Source organism: Thalia democratica, chromosome 7 (assembly GCF_965202585.1).
Source record: "Thalia democratica chromosome 7, ktThaDemo2.hap1.1, whole genome shotgun sequence".
Lineage (NCBI taxonomy): Eukaryota > Metazoa > Chordata > Thaliacea > Salpida > Salpidae > Thalia > Thalia democratica.
Window position 1 is genome coordinate 17,524,838 of NC_139171.1, and position 21,791 is coordinate 17,546,628.

The window sequence follows — 21,791 nt, forward strand, 5'->3', positions numbered from 1 at the left end:
CTTTACACAGAACACTTACTAAGTTGATACTTCCACCCTGACATCTCTTATGTAATTTCAAATACATGTTTTATTGAATGAACCTTATTATAATGTCACACAAGAGACGTGTGTAATATTTTTGCTGCATATTGTCGTGACAATTAATTTGAAATACATATTACCTAAATAAATATTGTAAACCTTTTTTTTGGCCAAAATTTAATTCTTTGTAAGTTTGTATAGTATTAATAACTTAGTTAAGTTTGAAAAATAAGTTCTATCTAGACATTTTTAAATTAATAAGACTTCTATAAATAAAATTAGAATTTTGTACTACGACATTTAATCTTGTATCTATCAAAATTTGTTTACTAATTAAGAGAACAGAGGTTTATTTTAGTTTATAAACTAGATACGATTGAAAGTTTATTAATATAAAACCAATAGTATGAAAAAATTATAAGTTTAGCTTGTTAACCTTCACAAGCAAAACAGGAAGAAGTTAAATTTTACTTTTTGTTTTCAGCAAACGAGAACAAATTTGTTACACGCTTAACACTTGCTCAAATTTATGCAAATTGGCCTATTAAGAGTCGTTTTAAAACAATTCACATATCAAGCAGAATCAAAAAAATCATTAGAGTTTTTACCTGCAACTCAAGATGACATTAAACGAGGGAATTCATAATTGTGAGAGAGATGAAAAAAAAGAACTTTAAACCTTCAACAAAGCCAGTTTTGATTTTTCTTTGTTGGTGGCAGAACAATAAAGTTTTTATATACATTTTATTTTTGTTTGATAAAATAGCTCTATGTTAGCATTTTAATTTTAAATAAGTTTTAATTAACTTTTTTAGTTAGTTACAATCTGGCTTAACATAAACTAGATTTTTATACTTGGAACTATCATTAAAACCTGTATCTTTGTTATTAGTTTCACACAGTTAAAACTTTAAATAAGTAGTAGTAAACTTGTATATTTATACTTGGAGTTATTTTACAACTTAAGAGTAATTATTTATAGTGTAGTTGTGAATTGTAACTATTAATTACACTACTTAGTGGTGACGGATATAATTTAACACCAGACAATAGTTTGTTTGTTATGTATTCCCAGTAGACATATATATGAACTTCATTAATGTTTTACATTCGTCTAAATTTTATTTTGTTATATTTTAATGCATCTACGAAACTTATTCAACTTTTCAAAATAAACAATTTAAACTGTTTTTTTATAAACTTATATTAACAACAGGTTGTAAAACATGTTTATTTCCAACAGTTTGTTTGATCTATTTCTAGTGTATATTTAGGGTAAAATTTTTATTGAAAGCCGCCAAAATTAGTTGTAAACTAAACATTTGTTCTTACTTTAGTACATTGTTTATTTTGTTTTTAGCTTTAATGTTACAAGGCTTTTAAGTTTTTTTGTGAGGTTTTTTTTGGCAGTAAACTTAGCATGTGTTTCGTTGTAGAAACTTTTTGTTAAAACTTTGAGGTAAAAAGTAGTGAAAATGTCAATGAATTCATAAGTTTTTACAGATGACACAAAAAGTTTCCAGATTTAGACGTTGATTTATAAAAATTAGATTTAACCTGGTTAGTTATTATAGTAATAACTAATTTTCTATTTTGTTATTAATATCATATTGTTCGTTTTATGTTTGTATTTAAGGTAAACCTAAGCTTTTACATGATAATTTAAAATACATAGTGACATTTATAAATCTTATCTTTAATCAATTTGCTGATATTGTAAACAAAATCATTTGTTTTAAAGTTATAACTTCTCACTACGCAGTCGAAAATAGCAGTGTTTTTTTTAATTGCATCATAGATTATATAAATGTAGGTAATAAATTTATATATTTATGAATAAGTAGACGTTTTCTGTAGTCAAAACAAATTAGAACTAGTATTTATATCTGGCTGATATCATTGTGACCATTCAATTCAACTTGAGCATTTAGATTTCAATTCTTTCCTAATTGCATGTTTTTTCATTTAATTTATCAAATTTTAAAACCCCTTTGTAAATACAACTTCGCCTTGCTTCATTGGTAATGTTTTGAAAATACTTAGAATCGAAGCAGTTTGGTTTTAAGATTTTGTTTTGATAATTTAGATTTATTTTTAAGTTTTTATAGGCTAACATAATTTGCTTTTTTAACTAAGCAAGTTTGACAACTAAAATTTAAATATTATATATTTATTAATAATATACCAATACTAAAAGTTTATTTTATAGTTTTGACCTGTCAACTATTTAATTTGTTATTTATATTCTAAAATTCATGTCAAAGGCATTCTTAGCTTTTAATATTAATACTTATACTAGAAAATGCTTTATTCAACTAATAAAACAATAAAGCATCAAGCAATTAAGTTCGTGATTAACTTATTGCCAATAGCTTTAAAAATTTTGTTTTACGTAGTAGATTAATTTTAAATTACAAATAAGTACATAAACTTTAGACTTGCAAATAGAAATGTTTTAACTTTCAAGCTGCTTAATTCAAGTTACAAAACAAATCAAGTTTTAGTTTTAGATATAAACACATTTGTTTGGTTAATTAGGTATCATTGAACTGACACTAAGTTTAGCTCTTCATTCAAGTGAAAGTACAAAACCTATGTTAAAGAGGCGACTTAAGATGTTGCAGTGTTTAGTGTAAACTCGGCAGGAGAGAAAAATCCAGTTTACAAAACAATAACCCGGAAAATTATTCAAGCGTGAAATGAGCCCCCATATCAGGTTACCTACTTTTTGTTTGACAAAAAACACTTCAAAAAAGTCACTTGTTAAAATTCTTCTGAAAGTCTCTTTAAAATATTAATTTTTTCTTTAAAGTTTAAAGTTTAAACCTTGTGTTTTTTATTTTGTAGCTCGATTTGGCAAATTTGTATGATTTTTTGTTAGATATCAGATATTAAATAATTTGAAAGATTAACTTGTGCAACAAAAAGTCGAGTTAAAAGCTAACGGTTGCGGCAACTTTTTAAAATTTTGTATTTAGTATAAAAGTTATGTGTGGCAAAACACTTCAAAAAACTGTTTAAAAGAATTTTTAAGTTAAATTAAATTACGCCAAGTGTAGCTAATGGGAAACAATAAAAATAATTTAACATTTTTAACTTAAACTTAATGGGAGTTTGAACGATCCTAAAGTTATGATCATTGTAAAATGTTCTTTTAAAGTTTAACTACCTTTAAGACTTTTACTTATTTACTTTTCTGGAATCTTGATCAAGAATTGTTTTCAAATGATGACAAGTTTAATGCCAAAACTTTTCTACAAAATGTCATTAAAAATAAATAGTTTTATCAAAAAAGACCGTTGTGAGTCAATGAAAAAAAAAAATTGTCTTGTCAAAACAAACAGTTTATTTAAAAATGACAGTTAATTCATTAAGCTGGAAGTTTGAGGTTGTTATAAAAATGAAGAAACGACGCGCTGTTGAAGTTTGAAGCTAAACAAAAGTTGACTTTCCAAAATAACAAGCTCGAAATGCGATTATGACTTTATTGTTTGAGCGCATTCGACAACGACTAGTATAAGAGAGTTTTTGATAAACGAATTGAAGTGAGAATTGTTAATACTTGATCGTCTCATAGATTTATAAAAAGTGTTTATATATTATTGTTTGTCTTGGGTTATATGTCACGTCTACTTGAAATACATTTATGTTAGTTTTATAACAGGTTTTTGACGTAGTAGTTGATGTATGAGTTATTAACAATGAATCGTCTACTTGGTTGTTGATAAATTGCTCAAATACTATTATTTGTCTCGGGTTATATGTCACGTCTATTTGAAATTTATTTTTATTATCAGACGTCTGTGAAGTAGACGCACAGTCTATTAAATTGCTTTAATGGTTGCTATTATCAATATATTTGATTTATCGATTGGTCTAAATCTTTTTTGTTGCGACAATGATATCAAAACAGATTTGTTCCAAGTTTTTTGGTTGAACTATTTTGAACAAGTTGCTTATAAATTGTGCTTAAAAGGTAATAAATTTATCGAACAAGTGCTACAGAAATAAATACACTGTTTAGCTAAATAACTCATGTTATTAACATTGCTCAAGTAGCTCTTCACCGAATGTTTATTTTTTTATTAACTTTGCAAATAAAACAAACCACAGGTCTTATAATTTCTATTTGGTGAAAATTAAGATTAATTATTCAATAAAAGACTGTGTTTAACGTCAGAATTGTTATGTAATCAAAGGTTTAGCAAAAATATATTTATATAGCATAAATTTTTATCTTATACAATGTAAAAATAAAAGTGTTTTTGATTTAAACTTATAAGTAAAGTAAATTAAATATTTTTCATTTCGCTTTAGATAACCAAATTAGTTTTTAGAATAAAGTTTAGCAGGGTATTGCGTAAGTTAAATTTTAAAGCAAATATATAAAATAAAACTATTTAATTTTGTCATGCTAAAATGTTAAGTTCGTTACATTTGAAAAGTTATTTCTTAATTTTAAACATTTGTATTTAAGTATTTAAAATACATAATTGATTTATACGAATTAGACTAAGAACTTGTTAAGTATGAGAGTTTAATTAAACTTCATTTCAACTTAAAGCCATGATTCGAAAACAAAATAAATGAAATTTAAATACTAAAAAACATAACACTGAAATTCAAGTCTAGGTACTAGTTTCAAATTATAGTTTATTATTATTTATATTCGTTTCATATTGCAGTTTTTTAAACATGTAATCATAATTTTACTATTATCTTAAAGCTAATTAACACTACTACTATAAATTTTTCAGTACGTTAATTATGTATTACATTACGTACATCAATTAAGTAAACTTTTAAAAAAAGACGCAATAAATCTGTAAGTAAACGATATCAAAAAAAAGATTAAATGAAAAATTTCATAATATTTTATTATACAAATAAAATTAAATAAATAAAAACATTGCATTAATATTATTAGTTTAAATATAACACAACTGTTAAAAAAATCAGTTAACTCTTGTAACTTTAAATCTAAAACATACATATAATAGAAAAATTTTAACTAACTTTAAGTAGATATTAGCTACTGTTTGGTATGGATAAAATTTGCACTAAAACTTTCAATTATATATACTACGTAAGATATGCACTTTTGCTTGAGTTCAACGTGCGTATCTTATCGGTGTTCCTACAGTAGTTCCATTATGGTAATAAAACCAAAAGTTTATCCACAACGGTCAAAAAACAAGTTAAAATAATTTAGCACTAAATTGACACGTAATCTAAAAACACGCGTGCTATTTCATACACAAACAAAAGATACGTTGCAAATAGTTAAACTTTTAACCCTTTTCGTAAAATTGTTCCTATAACTACGCTAGTCACATCAACCAATAAACCTAAAAACACAGCCTTGTACCTTTGATATCACGCCCCAATATTTTGATAGCAACAATAAGGTAATTATGCAATTTCGACAGCTACGCAAACTTTCAATTTTACTATATTTGTACTAATTTCGACGATAAGCTTGTTAGTATGTTGACAATTTTTACGCGGGGCTAAATTGTTGTTTTTGCGTGGAGGATAAATCGAGTTCGCTTCGTTTGATTTCGGCGAAGTTGTTTGATTTTTTTCCAAAATAAATATCTCACGACCCATCAGCTAGCTTCAATTTTTTTGTGCGGGGGCTTTTGTGCAACTACGATAGCTACGCACACTTTCAATTTGGGTAGTTTTTGTATTAATTTAGCCGATAGCCTTGTTAGTTTGTAAACTATTTCACGCGCATAGTATAACTCGAGCTCACCTCGCTCGAAATTAACGTTTTTAGCTGTTTTTTTGTGCCAAAATCAACAAAAAACTCCGTAAACTTTAGTATTTTGGCTTAATAAGCACTGGAGGTGATCTTTAGTAAGAAAAAAAAATGTAGTAAATAGTTTCCTAGTCTATAGAATGTCAGAATATGTATTTGAAAATAAATTCAAACTTTTTTAGTAAACTGTGTTCTTTACCTTGCAAATGTAAGAAAAAAATCGTCTTTGAAATTATCTCTTATTTTTCTCACCTGTTAACTGATGTCAAAAACTTTAAGCAGAAAAATTATCTATTGTTTGATTCTCATAAAACTTTAATTTAAAATCTCTACGGAGAATGTTTTTCAAGAAATTTGGAACAACAAACTTATTAAGTTTTATTTACATTATCAAACAAAGAATATAGGTTGATCAAAGCGTTTATAAACTTCAACTCTTTTAAAACATGTTTACTGTAAAATTATTACGAATCGCTTAATAAGTTTAAAAGTTCTTTAAAAAAAATCAAGTTTCTTGGAATCTCTGTAACTGAAGCCGAAATGTTTATGCAACATCTAATTAACTGACTAACTACTTTCAACTAAATACAATGCAGAATATTTTACAACTGCCTTTGTAGATCAATGATGAGATTATAATTTTACTGTTTTAAATCACCTGACAGGTACTTTGATCATTAAAAAAACATGTTTTAATTGTTATGTTTTACTTTTTATTTTTTACAATAATAGCAATAAAGCTTTGAACTTACATGTAAAGGCTTTAAATATACACTTCAAAGATATTTTTGCTCAGTTTATTAACTCAACTTTTTTTAAGTATTTTTTTCATAAAAAAAAACAAGCTTTTAGCTTTCAAAAACGTATTTGATAACTAAAGTTTTTAGATATTATTAATTTTCAATGTAATTTTATGACAAAAAAACTATTTTGAAAGATCTAAAAACTAAAAGAAAGGTACTTTGTGGTGTATATATAAAACACTTGAATCGCAATAAACATTAAGTATTTGTTTTTTGTAGAGATTACATCGAAATTAAATGGTCAATTTAAACCAATGTTGGTCGAAATATATAAATTTAACTTATTTATACTAAAGTTAGCTTTAGTTTTGTTTTTTCTTATAACTGACAAACTAATGTTTTAAAAAAATAACTATAACAAAATTTTGTATATTAATAGTTTAAATTGTTTCTTTGAAATAACTAAATTAAAAAAATTTAATAGCATATATATTTAATAGCTAAATTATAAAAGCATAACTAATTAGTAAACAGCATGTTATAACTTTAACTTTTAACACTGAACTAGCAAATTAACAACTTCGCATTTAAAATACTTTATCTAAATTTTAAAACTTATTAGTTGTTATGTGTGAATCAAAGAGAGTAGTTTACGTGTAAAAAATGCGAGAAAATTTGTGTTTGCTGTTAAATTGCTAAATTAAACACCTTTAACACATTATTTTAAATAGCAGTATGTTAAACGTTGTTATTAAAGGCATCACTGTAATGACAAAGTACATTGTTTTTATTTACGTCATATTAACACTAGTCTGATAAAGATCAAACCAAAACAATTATCACAAAATTCTCCATATGTTTGCAGTACACTACACTTAAAACTGTGTTTGAGAGTGTGTTTAAATGAAAAACCAAACATTTTTCGTTTGTCTTTACCCTTTAAGCTGTTTTCATAGTAAAATGTAAAATTCATGTATAAATATATACTTCTGAGATTGAAACAAGAGTATATTTTTGATTATACTTAGCAATTTTCATGTATTTAATTCCCGATAAGACCTCTTCACAGTTTTTCAAACACACATAAACGTCTGTCAACAACACGTGCTAAAATATCAATCAAAACCACGTACAAGTAAATAAGAAGTTCAATTGTACAGAGAAGCTCAATCGAGCAACAGTTGATTTTAAAGTTATATTTTGCAAAATATCGGCAAAATTTTATTTATCAAACAGGCGTCGACCGGTGAAGATTAAGTTTTTAATTTAATGTTTGCCTTATCAAAATTTTAAGTGAGATTTTAACTTTTTTGTTTAATAAATGTTGATTTTACAGAAAAAAAGTGCTAAAGTCAAGTGTTATAAGCATTTTTTATGAAAGTATGCTATTGTGTTTTTTAGTAAATGTTCTTCATAATTGTCTTTAATATTTTACAAGTGTAGTTTAAATTGAAAAATAAGAAAAATGTTAAAGTAAATTAATAACGTGTGTTTACCTTTTAATGATAACAAGTTTTTTAGGCTAGCTTTTTTTTAGAACTATATTTGATAAGTTGGGCTTAATTTTAAAACTTAAACCTTAAGTTGAATTTCGCTCAGCTAGGATAGAAAAGCAAGTTATATTTTACATAAGGATACTTTGTATCAATATTTAAGCAATTTCGTTATTAGAACCACTATTTCTTTACAAAAGTTATAAAAGTCAATAAAGTTACGTTAAAAATTAAGATTTTTTTTTGTTTAAAACCTTAATTCCACATAAACTAGCTTCTTCTTACAAGTGTTTACATCTTTATAGTCACTAATCGCATTATAACTAAACGCTGAATTCACCTTGAGGCTAAAAGGTTTTATTGAGGATTCAAAAAGTCCAAACAATTATTTTAACGAGAAAAAAAGTAAATATAGTTTGCTAAACTGTCTGAACTACACAAAAAAAGTTTGTTATACAAAATTAAGTTATTACTTTTATTCTAATATCATGTTTGAAGAATCTAATACTTGTTGTTTGTAAAAATTATGCAATTAAAATCCCTATGTTTTTTGTTCTCTGTAGTCTAAAGCAAGATTGTTTAGTGAGTAAACTATAAATCACATAAAACTAATTTTTACATTTTTACCAAAATATCTCTTAATCGTAGTTGTTGTAAATCATTATGTACATATCGGACTTTGTGTAAAATACTTCAAACATTTTATTTTTATAAAATATCTAAATGATTTCACATATCATAGAATTTAAACGTTGCGGCAATATTTACACTTCTTTGTTCAAATGATCTTTATTGATGCACGTGATTTTTTGTTTTGTTCTAGATACGTGACAACTTTAAGTTTAAAATTAGTAGAAGAATAGGAGTATAAAGGTTTTTAATCTGGAAAGGTTTTGAAGTTTGGTCTCTTTTTATTTGCTTTTAGATTTAAACAGTTATTTAGAACAAGTAAAGATTAATACTAAGTATTCCAACGAACAGACCATTTTTTGTTTTTGGGAAAATAACGTTTCTGTATAAGTTTTGTTTTTGCTTTATGTTACATTAAGACAATATTTTACGCTGTTCACTTGTTTGGATCTGATCAAAAATGAAGTTAGAAAATATGGTTTATACTTTAAAAAAAATAAGTATGTAATTATTAAAAACTTCTAGAACTAAAAAAATGTGCGCTTTAATTTTTTACATTTTTGAGCAGACGGGAATATTTCTGTTATACTCATATGATAAAAGTTGTATAATAATTTTGAACAATAGTTTTAGTTATTTTAATTAAAAAAAAAAATTATAAAAAAATTAAATACTATTTTTCTTAATACAAGCACAGCTTTTTAGTTTGCAGTTAGTAGTTTATTATTGGAAACTTATATTTTAAACTTTGTTTACATTTCTACAAATAGAATTAAACAAACCTAAAAAAAAAATTATCTGTTTAACCCTCTAGTACTTGAGTATATAACAGCTTTTTCGTAGGATCTTAAACACTTTTAATTATCTACTAGTTTTTTGAAGATTTATATTACTGGTCAAGTTTTTAGTTCATTGAAAAAAACTTTTATAATAGCTGAGCCGTCATCTTTACATATGCAAAAAATAGTTTGCATTTATGTAAACCGTAGAAAATAGCACAGATTTAATGCTATGTTTTTCGATATATGTTTTTATATGGAAAATAAATTTGTTGAGATTAAAATTAATTTATTGCCCATTATTGCTTTAACCATAATACTTATATTCTTTTATCATAAGTAAAATTAAAGCTGTTCTAAAAATAGTCATTTGAACGATTATTTCTGTTTTAATTGTTTCCACATTAAGGGCACGGAAAAATGTTACACTTTTTGAAATTTTCCGACAACCGGTTGCGTGTCTAATTTAATGTAAACTTTCTTCGCAATGGCAATTATTTTGAAGAATCGTCACGTTTTATTTGCACTCGTCACTCAGAAATCACTCAAAAAAAAGTGACGCCGTGACAAAAACTTAAGAAGCTCTCATTGTCTATGAAGTCATATTAAAATTTTATTTTGTTGAATGTTCTTGATATCATTCTTTCGAGCAAAATTTTATATCTTTTACAAAAACAGAGTTAATTTCAACACTTAAATTAGCAACTAGTAGTTAGTAGACAATAATTTAAGGCAGTAAATAGTTTCGTAAATTATCAGCTCACTTACAATAACTTATACTTTAAGACGTGACATATGCTTATAGCTACATAAAACTGCACACACTTGTGTGAGTATAAACTCGAAATTCAAATCAATGTTTAATTAAACCGTTTTTATTAACAAGTACCTTGATTGTCATGATAAAAGTTTAGCTTATTTTTTAATAACAAAGAAAATATTTATATACAAATAAAATATCATACCTTTACTGTTTTTAAAGTTTTTTATTATTTTATTTTTTATAATGTAAACAAAGCGAAACGAGCTAAACACTAGATATAAATGAGTTGTATATTAAAAAAGATTTTATTACAGTCAAGTATTTACGACGCTATACGACAATAAATTTATGTTTTGTAAAGTCGCACAAAACATAAATTAGTTTATATTAACATTTAATTACTTTTTTAATTGCAATGAAGATTTTAGAAAGTTTAATAAGAATTTTAGAGAAAAAAAATGTACGATTTTTCAGAAAAGCAAAGACAGTTAATAAATAATTAAATGATATTGGATTAAGACAATATGTAAAATGAGAAAAATAAAGCAAATTTTGATTGTTTTAATGGTTATATTCAATTTTAACTTCATAAGTTGTCATGGTGTTAATAAAGAAACTTGTCGACAGAGAAATGGCAAAATATTCTGTCAAGAAAAAGAACTTAAAGAGATTCCTTCAGACATTGTATGGCCTGAAGCAACGACCCTTCTTCTCTATGGAAACCAGATTGAAAGCACTAAGCAACTAGATATTCATCTAAGCATGTTTAAAAAACTTGAAACCCTTGACATGCATAACAACCGTCTAAACAGGGTGCCTAAAGCCCCAACAACTATCAAAAACTTAGACCTTGATGCGAACAGAATCAATAGAGTTAGTAAAAATCTTCACAATTTACCAAAATTGAAGAAGTTATCCATGCGGTCAAACAATTTGAACGATGATTCTTTTGACTTGAACACTTTTTCTAAAAACAGCCAACTAGAGGAGCTCAATTTAGACTATAACCAACTTACGTTAATACCTAAAAACCTGCCGTGGAACTTGAAAAAGTTGACACTGAAAAATAACTCTATATTTAGCATTTATCGACAAGACTTGAATAACTTGATGAATTTAAAACGTTTGATTCTAGATGAAAACTTTATCACTAACAACAAAATTGAAAGGAATTCATTTTTGAACTTGAACAACCTCATAGATCTAAGTTTAATAAAAAATAAACTTAACGATATCCCTTTGGGTCTTCCGTACACCCTAAAGAACTTGTTTTTGTCACACAACCAGATAGAATACATCAAAATTGAGGATGGACCTCACAGTGGTACATTGTTTAAGTTTGAAGAACTAAAGTATGTAGATCTAAGCTACAACAAACTGAAAAGTGTTCAACCTCGTTCATTAGACAGCGTCAAAGCTGCAAGTTTCAAAGGTAATAAATGGGTTTGTGATTGTTGGTTGGATTATTTTAGATCATGGCTCGAAACGTCAATTAGTAACAAGGATCTTACTTGCGAAGATGGACCCGAATATGTGGTCGGAAAGCCAATAAGAGAGTTAGAAGACTTGAGTTGTGAGTCAAGATATAATGCTAGGAGCTTTATCAGTGCTTCTGTTGACCACAATTCAATTGAAATAACCTGGCAGCATCCATATAAACCCCCTACTTACATGAAAACTCTTGTACTATATGGTGAGTGTGTCAATTGCAACGACCGTACAATGTACAGGAACAACATCGCAGTAGAAGACATGACATCAAGGTATAAGATCACTAACTTCACTGTTATTGACATAACCATTGATAAAATGATTGCCAAGATGGACAGTTTGAAAAGTAATATTACGTACCAAATTTGCGTGTTCGACAGTGAACAAAGTGTTGATGACGTCACAAATAACCAGTGCAGATTGATCAAGACAAGTCAGAAAACTGCGAACATGGACCCTATCTACTTAGTTTTGATAATTCTATCAACGTTGTTACTGCTCACAGTAGTTGCGACTTTTAGCTACTGTTTATTTTACCACCATATATCAGGAATTTTTGATTTCAAACAGAAAAAATTTACATCTCCATTGAGTCCTACCAACTTGGATAGTCAATTTTTTCTAAGTAAGCATCAAAATGTACCTAAACGATTTCAAGGATATGATGACGATTTTCTAAATAAGCAGCTCCAACTCCAACCATCTATACCTGTTACAACCCATAACAAAGGTAGTTGGTACCTTAAACACCATAGCAACCGAGCTGATTACAACACCCAGTGGTCGAACCGAACCTACGCCGAGTGCGAGTCGTACCATTTGTCACAACAGCGACATCAAACGAGAGAACCCGCAATCAATCAACTCATACCACCCATGTTTCAACCCAGGGACGATGATTGTTACTATGACAACCGTGACGCAGCTGTTGACGCAACAGAAGAGTTCCAGTCGTTGCTGCCTGGCAACAAGGACTCTCCTGCATACTTGATTCCATCGGTAGCAACAAGAAACTCATCAATCAGGAGTAAACTTCTCTCATCGTCGGATAAAGAGAACACAAAACTGTCGTCTAGCAAGTAAGTGTTTATGTATAAAGTGTAACATCTATAAACGTGTATTTTTAACTATTTTATAACTGATTAACTTTCCTTAAGATTAGCTAACTCTAACTAGCTTTACCAAGTTCGTTATATACTTTATAAATAAGCTTCTTCTAAAGTATGAGCAACAGCTATGAATAATAAATAGGTAACCAAAATTGTAACAACTGCAATCTTAGACAATTTCCTAATGTAAAATTTAAGCTAATTTAGATTAGTTTTATTCTAAACCAAATATCAAGTGCGTCAGTTAAAGCCTCAGAAAAACCGACACTTTCAAAACTTGTTTGTTTGTAGCAACAATTAACATGAGGCTGACTTGCTTAACTAAAAGCGTCTTGCCGACCGATTATCATTGTGAAGCTATAAAGATAAAAGAAGAAGTTGTAAGATAATTTAGTCGAGGGCCCTCTGATGTTTAACAATTGAATTTATTTTCTTGAACAATTGAAATTATTAAATATTTAATTAACAATTTTAAATAAAAGAAAAAATACACAGTAAAAAGACAAAAAGTTAGTTTACCTGAAAGCGATATAGAATTCGTGCATTACTTAAACTGTATCTAGAAAGCAAAAAACTTTACTGCATATTTTTTTTCCTACTTTTATTGCTTTCCTTTTTAGGTTAAATGCAAATAGCCGCTTTATAGCTTCTTACTTTAATATTTGTTCTAAATTTTACTGCCTTCTTGACTAGATTTACTGCTTTAAACTACTTCTTTGTACGTATTTTTTTTTCTACTTGCTTTTTGGTTTTGGGGTGGATAGACTAGATTTTAACAAACTCGTTGTTGATAATTCAGATGCCGTTTTTTTTTCGTTATGTAAAGTTCAAATACTTAATTAGTTTTATTACCTTGAAGTTTTTAAGAATTTCATCAAAGGTTTAAGCCTAACCACATTATTTGCTTTTGTTTAATATAGAATCTTCTTATTTAACTTTTTATTTTGCCTCAGGCTTTAACAAATTTCCTGAAAATTTCAAAAAAACTGCTGAAATTAGTTTTAAAAAGTTAAACGTAGCATAGTTTTTGAAACCTTAGCTTTTATTTATAAATTAATCAAATACGGTAAATGACTAAATGTAATAGTTAAAAAACTATCAAAAAACGTAACTTGTTTCATCTTTTAAAGAAAAAGTCTATGAACGTTTGTTTTGTAATATAATTTTAGTTATATTGAAAAGTATAAAAGATAAGTAAGTATTATATGGAACATGATAAAAGCTTAAATTTATTGCTTTCTAAACTAAAACAAACATAGTTCTAAAACTTTTTAAACAAAAGACACTTAAATAAACATTGTTAACATTCAAGTACTATATTTGAATACTAATTTTATTTAGAAAATTGTGGTATTTTATTATAACAGTATAAATATAGATATACCTTAGAAGAAACATAAAACTTTAGTAAGCAGAAAAATTTTATAAGAAATTTTCAGTATGTTTTTCAGAAACTACTAAATTTCGTGCTTGTTTTTAAAAGATTTGTTGAAAAAATTTACAAAAGATGAAAAGTTTAAACTCCAAAATTCTTTCTCATCTGAAGGCAATTGCAAAATGCCCCGTAATCTAAATTTGTCATTAAGTTAATTACAATCTGACGCAACAAAATGTTCTTTTTTGTGTTGCTTTACATCAGGATATAAAAACAAGTCTTTGTTTTTAGATATTACTATACAAACATCTGTAACTGTTCGCTAAAAGATTGTTCAACTGGGTCATCGAGTAAGTAAGCGATACCAGCTTAGTGGTGTCTCATTAACTTTATGATATACTGTACTGTATGATACACTGATAATACTTTTAACTATTTAGTTGTAAACAACAGTGGTTCTTAAAGTTTTTAAAATCGGAGCAAAAGTGCTCTCTGAAGCTACACTGTGTATACACTAGATTTTTGTCATAAATATATATAAATCACAAAAAAATTATATAGATATAAAAAGACTTTATAAGTAGTATAACTACATAATCTAAAACATTTTTATACCTAACAGGTTAATCCACTAGTTTATTTATTTTTTCGATTCTACGACACTCATACCAAACAATACACTTTTCAAACGATTTATAAAGTAAAACAAAATGGTACAAATTAGTTCATTCTTTAAACTTACGGAAAAAAACATTATAAAGCTACAACATAAATTTTTAAATTAGACTAAACCAGATCGACTTGTATTTCAACATGATAATGTCCTATAGTTTGCGTTGATTGTGAGTCATAATCATAAATTATAAAACATTTTGTTTGTTGTCTACCTCGTTACCAATTTCATGGTCAGTAACAACGCGATTTATACTTGATGAAAACTTGTCATATCACACCAAACAAACACATAAACTAATACCTACATGAATAATTCACAAACAAGTTGTTTGAAAATTAAAATAAGTCTCTGATCTAGTAAGGTGAAAAGTTTAATCGCGTACCGTTGAAAAAAGAAAAATCTTCAATGTATTGTTTCTGTTTTTGATTGCCAGATGAAAGCGATCATTGTAACGTCATAATGTGCATCTATAACATAATGGTACTGGAACATCTGTTTTAAGATTCCACGAAACTCCATATGCTTTCCATTAAAACTTTAGTTCAACGATAGACTTGTTATACTCAACAATTGTAATGGTAACGTTCCGATCTTGTATAAGTATTGGTAGCTAAAAGGAATATTCTACTTGTTTTTCGGTTTAAAATATCCAACGTAGCTGCATTAAATTAAGTAATCTATAAATAGCTTTTTAGCAAAAAGCAGTTAGTAAAGCTGACCCGATTTTGTTGTTTACAACTGTTTAGATAAAAAGCTAATATGTTTACTTTTTTTACCTTTAGACTTTCCAAACAATAACAAAATTAAAAAAACTGTATTATTTGAAACCGAATTTAAAAAATGTTATTATATTATTATATAAGCTAGTAAATAGCTTATTTATACATTGCATCTTAAACAACTTTTATATTCTATTAATCTAGTTTTGTTTTTACAGTGACTTGAATGGGCCAGACACAATGTCAACTCACCAAAACACAATCGAATCCAGTCCTTCACCTGGACAAAAGATCTCCATGACAACACGCAACAATGATGTCATCAGCAGACACGATGACGTCATAAATCCGTACGACCACCTGTTACCCCTTAGATGACCACTTGAGGGTGAATATAGCTAAAACCTTTTTTCTGTTGATTATCTGTGGTAATAATTCTTAAAAGTTATTTTTCAACTTGTAAAAGACCATTTTTTGTTCATATTTGCTTAAAAAATAAAATTCTATAACATAATTTAAACTAATTTATTTTAGTCAAAACATCTAAAAAGTAAATCATGTTTATAATTGTTATAGACATGTATATATATATATTTCTTTTTTTTTTTTAATTTTGAAAACTTTTTAACTTTCAGAAGTAACTTATCTTTTATTTTTAATAATTAATTTTTACTATTTTGATATACTACGGCACTAAGGTTTCAGCTTAATAAAAAGTACTTTTCCTACTAATTAGAAGCTTTTTTGAAAGGAATACTGTAAAAGTTTATGGGGGTAATAAAAAAATTTACGACCAATGTTTTGTAGCTACTTTGTATATCTTTGTAAGCCTTTGATACTTTCAACAACATTGTGCTTTTATTTTTGTTGTCAAATCATTTCTAAAATGTTGCTTTTCATTGCCAAAGTTTTTTGAAAATTATTTGTGCTGATTTTTTATTTGCTACCTGAGAATAAATAGCTAACTAGTTTATTTTAGGCAACTATTATAGTCATTTTTTTAATTTAGTTATTTTTATAAATACTTTTCAAACTTCTGCAATTAGTTAGAAAAAAAACATTAAAAAATAGTTACGGTAGAAGAAAAACAATAGTAAAATTTAATGCTTTTTTAACTTTAAAAGTAAACCAGTTTTGTAGTGCTCATATTTTTTTAATGACAGTGTATTTGTTTTTTCGAGTCATATTGTTCTCGATTTTAAATCAAATAGAAAACTACACATACATAAACTTGATAAATGTTTTATTTTTCTTAATTTTATAAACTGTTGGTGTTAATATTAAGTTGTTTTGGTGTTTAGAAAGTGTATTTGTGAACAACGATTTATATATAATACAACTTCATACGTAATAAGAAATTAAATAACATGTAAACACTTTATTTTGCTCTATGACTAAAGTAGCATCATTGTAAATTTTTTCAATTACAACTAGCTTAATTCGGTCGTTTCAATAAAAAGTTTTGTACCATTAAAGATAATTTATGTTTTATACATATTTTTAATTTTAACCAAATTACCAGTGAGAAACCTTTAAATTACAGTTCTTTTTATCATTAGTTTTAAGCAACAAATGTATTTAGAAACATCAGATTATTGTTTGTTAAAATAACTTAAACTAATATAATACTTTTACTTCTAAATTATTGCTGAAACCAAACTTCTATCAAACATTGGTTTTCATAATGTAGTTTATAAGTAAACTATTTTATGATAAGTAAAAGTATATTAAATGCTATGAAGTCAATTGTATTTTTAAAACATAGATTGAACTGTTAAAGTACAACAAGGTAGTTTAAATAAGTGTTTATAGCATTTTATTTTGTTGTTAAAGAACAAAATGTACCAGAGACATAGTAATACTTAATATTTACTGTTTTATTTCTAAAAGAAAGATTATAATTATTTTAATTTAAGTATGCAAACATTCTTATATTACAACGTAAAACGACATTTAAAGCAGCTATCTTCAGTTTTACAAACATTTTATCTTGTTTTGATAGTAATTCACGTATGTTTTTTTTAATAATTTTTTTTTAAGACTCACTTACACCACTAAACGGTTATGTTCATTAAATAAATATTTTAACTATGTAGAGTTGCGTTGTAGAGTGTTTTATAAAGTTTTAGATAAGCTAACGCTTCTAAAAAACTAACTATAAATCTGTAACAACTAACACTAAACTTTAAAAGATGAAAAATAAAAATGGGAAGAAATAGACAAAATTGTTTAAGCGTAACTTAGCAATATTAAATCCAATATAATTTTTTTACTATATATTTGATATGAAGTTTATAAGAAATTCATTGCTTAAGTCTTTTAAATAAAACCGGTATTTGATAATAATTATTTGAGTAGAATTTATTTGAACAATTAATTGTGTTTACATAACATAAATCATTTCTTTGTATTTGAAAACTATTAATCTAATGAAAACTTTAATGAGTGAATTTTTTTTAACTTGCTAAACTTTTGAGTAAACACTATACTATCCATTAATATTGCAAAGCTACAACGCAATTTTGCAAGCAAAAATAAATAACGATAGCTAGTTTTGTTGATTTATGAATGAGTTTGTGGTATAAACTTTTTTTAAAGAAGTTTAGCTTTTTGTTTAAGCTCATGTTTTACAGCTTGAACAAGTATTTATAAGTTGTGGTGTTCGACTAGATAACCGAAAGGTTTTTTTGTGCACCAGGTCTTTGGACCAAACTTTTTGAGCGTTTTTTGTCGTCTAAAAAACAATACAATATATACATTAATGAATACGTTTTAGCTATTTTTCGCTATTAGTAACAAACATACATATTTCTGCTATTGAAAAAAAAAAGTTAAATCCTTAAACCATTCAAAGTGTAAAAACTTTTAGACAACTAAAGCTAACAAAAGAAACTAATATTAGTAATAAAGTAAAAGTGTAAGTAATCTCTCGTCTAAAGTAGACATTTCTTACCTTTTGTAATCAACATTTAAGTTGTAGTTCTATAGCATAATAAGTTATTGGTATAAAGTTAACATAAGTTAATATAATTGTTAATAACTTTTATAAAACAAAGATATTTATGTTGGAAAAAATAAGTATTTATTTTTAGATAGTTTTTATGACATAAACCCGAAGCTAAGTAGGCAAAGACCTTTTTAAATTATTGTTCTCGTAAAGATTATTAAGTATAAACTAAGTATTACACCATTAAAACTTAGCTAATAAAATTTATTGCATCTCAATAAAAAATATTTGCTAGATTTGTATATCAGTGAAAACACAACGTATCAAAAAAGTACAATATCTATGTTTTATTAAACTAAATATTAAAGTTAAAACCGTGTCCTATTTTCAAAAACTGCAGTTGAATAATTATTGTAAAAAAGTACAAATTTTATATTTGAGTGGGTAAACTACTTTAAAAACACCTAAAAAAGTTGAAATTCTGTTTAATAAGGCAACAAAAATCTATAAAGAAGCATATATGGTATTTGGCGTAAAACTTTGCAATATAAAAAATATAGTTTTAAAAAAATACATAAATTATAGCTTTTGAACAAGTAGCGCTTAAAAAAAATTTATTAAGCTAGTTTTCTTATAAGCCAGTTTAAGTTCTTATAATTTTTTTAAATTTATTCATAAGACAGTTAAAATGATTAAATTACTTACCAAATTGATTCCTATAAAAGATTATGATGAAATTAATAATCATCTTTTTCTACAGTAGTAAGTTACTTTTTTTAATCAAAATATACAGTATATAAATACTTTATAAGCTATAAGGTTCTAAAGTAAACCCCATCATGAAATATTAAGTTCATTAACCGGTTATAATATTGCAAACGATATAATGTTTTGGATATAAAAGTTCTATTTCAAGTTTGAATAGATTTTTTAAATTAGTTTTATCAATACTTATTTCTTAAAGGTTAGAGTTTGATACAAGAACAAATAAATTGTTGTAAGTAAAAACTAGGTAGAGGTAAAAATGTTAAAATATTATATTATAATACATTTGATTACTAGAAAAATATTCATCCCGCCGAAAGGATCGTTTTGACTTTTTCAAAAGAGCAAGAAAATAAAAAAGACAACAAGAAGACGCCTACCAAGGATCGGGGGCTTCTAACAAAAAACACGTTGGATCACCAGGGAAACCAGAACGCTTCTCACCATCGACATCTTTATGACTTTTTTATCCTTGCGCTGAAAGCCTTGGAAGTTTAAAGGACGCTGCGACGGCTGAGGATTAAAAAAGAGAAGAATTGGTTATCAGGATGGCGACTTGTGAAGGCGATAGCATGAGTGGTTCCCAACTTGTGGTCATCAGGATCAATGCGATAAAACTTAGCTAAAAATGTTTGAACGATTTTATGATGGGAGTAGAGAGTTCGCCGCAGAAAGAAATGGACATATGGACAAATTGCAGAAAGATGGTTTCACACAACCGTTTATTTTCACGAATAAAAACAAATGTTTGTAGTTGTAATATATAACGGTTACTTGTTTTTAGAAAATATTAATACGAATTAAAACTATACGAACACAAACAATAAGAATAAAAACTTTCATATTACTACTCTCCAATTTTATTGAAAGTTTTGTAATGTATAATAACAAAAACAGTTTTAATGTTCAAAATCTTTTACATGTTTTTGTAAAAAAAAATGTAGTATTTTAATTGTAATATATTGTTTTTAATATTGTTTTTAAATTTGTGTTACATAAAAAAAATATTAACCTTATACTATATTTACCTAATAATAGTGTTATTTTAACCAAATTGTATTTTTAGTTTTATGAAGTAATATAATCACCAACTAACTTTTTTATAAGTAGTAAAATTTTAAAAACAAATATCAACTTCCTCCTTGTGTATTTATTTTGTGTTATAAAACATTCACAAGTACTTTTAAGGTTTGTTTATCGATCTTTATATTAAAAGTATCTCAACAACAGTGTTAGGTAACAAAAATTTAATATTTTCTTTTTATAAGTACAACTTCGACTTACGCAACAAGTTAATTTACAGTTTTTACTTTTAAATAAACATTGTTAATATGAAAGCAAGTCGATAAATTACTTTTATTTCTATAAAAATAACTAGAATATAGATTATGAATTTTCTTAAATCAATAAGAAAAGAATTTTTCTTCTAAGGTTTTAAATGGTAATAAATATTCATTTTAAAAAACGCTAAAAATATTTTTCTTTAATACGTAATAACTATTTTTTGCTCACAAATAAAAAGTTTTTGTAACGATTCAACAAGCGGTTTCCTGTCAGCTTTGTGTAATAAATTTTTAGTATTTCTTAATGTTTGGAGTTGTATTAAGTTTTATATTTAGAAAACCTTAACACCTTTCAAATATGTGTTATAACATTGGCGACTAATAGATTTATTTTATGAATTTGTTTAAAACGTTATTTTTTACTAAGGTGTTATTACATTGTTATAAGTAATGAAATGACTGTGATACTTGATAAACAAATTTAAATTTTTTTACTCACAATATATACATAAAATTGTATGCGAACAAAATTTATTTTAAATTTACTACTAAAAAGTGTTATTTCTTAAAACTTGCAAAACTTTTATTTCTGATATTCCAAAGGCTATTTATACTAACTATTTAAATAGAATTTGCCAAATTATTCTAAACTATCTGATATTAAAAAATGAGTTTTAAATTAAACAAACAAGTCATGCTTCTAAAGTTTAAAAAAACAGTGTCTGGTTTTATAGCTTCATCGTAATCTAAAGCTATAAAAAATAAATTAGTTATTTAGTGTAAACTAAAAGCTAAATAAAAGCCTAAAACTAATATTTAAACTTTAAGTTCTACGAAAAAAAAATCGAATATAGTTTTAAAGGTTTTATCTAAATGTAGACTAATATACTGTACAATTAATTAAAGCTTTTGAATATATTATTTAAACATTTAACGAACTAAACTTTGGTATGATACTTAGACTTAATTGAAATTTAATAAGCCAAAATATATTTTTCACGTTTTGGAAAAGTAGCTGTTTGTTAGAAGAAATTTTTTAAATCTACTGTTTTTACTAATAACTAGATATTAATAATTACTCATATCACGTAGTCTGAAACAAAAAGGCTTTGTAAAACTTTTTTTAAATGTTTATATACTCTCTCTGCCAATATTTAAATAGTTTGAAGTAATTAGTTAAAAAAATAATTATAACGTTTTGTATTACACATAAATAAACTAACCATATGT

At 26.2% G+C, this 21,791-nt stretch overlaps 2 protein-coding genes across 2 annotated transcripts; both read left to right on the plus strand.

Moving 5' to 3' along the window:
- The first annotated feature begins 10,760 nt into the window (after positions 1-10,760).
- On the plus strand, positions 10,761-12,111 carry LOC145841148 (leucine-rich repeat transmembrane protein FLRT1-like). The gene is made up of 2 exons (XM_082948519.1): positions 10,761-12,024; positions 12,068-12,111. The coding sequence occupies exons 1-2, from the start codon at positions 10,761-10,763 to the stop codon at positions 12,109-12,111; spliced, it is 1,308 nt and encodes a 435-aa protein (XP_082804645.1).
- LOC145840979 (uncharacterized) lies at positions 12,112-16,028 on the plus strand. Its single transcript, XM_082948338.1, has 2 exons — positions 12,112-12,766; positions 15,785-16,028. Exons 1-2 carry the CDS (start codon positions 12,138-12,140, stop codon positions 15,942-15,944), a joined length of 789 nt encoding a protein of 262 aa, XP_082804464.1. The 5' UTR covers positions 12,112-12,137; the 3' UTR covers positions 15,945-16,028.
- Positions 16,029-21,791: the final 5,763 nt, after the last annotated feature.

Excerpts from the sequence above, each read along its gene's own strand:
- LOC145841148 (XM_082948519.1), top strand. The coding sequence starts at position 10,761 with ATGGTTATATTCAATTTTAACTTCATAAGTTGTCATGGTGTTAATAAA. Across the intron at positions 12,025-12,067 it reads AATGATTGCCAAGATGGACA|TGAACAAAGTGTTGATGACG; the intron begins GTTTGAAAAGTA and ends CGTGTTCGACAG.
- LOC145840979 (XM_082948338.1), top strand. The coding sequence starts at position 12,138 with ATGGACCCTATCTACTTAGTTTTGATAATTCTATCAACGTTGTTACTG. Across the intron at positions 12,767-15,784 it reads ACAAAACTGTCGTCTAGCAA|TGACTTGAATGGGCCAGACA; the intron begins GTAAGTGTTTAT and ends TTGTTTTTACAG.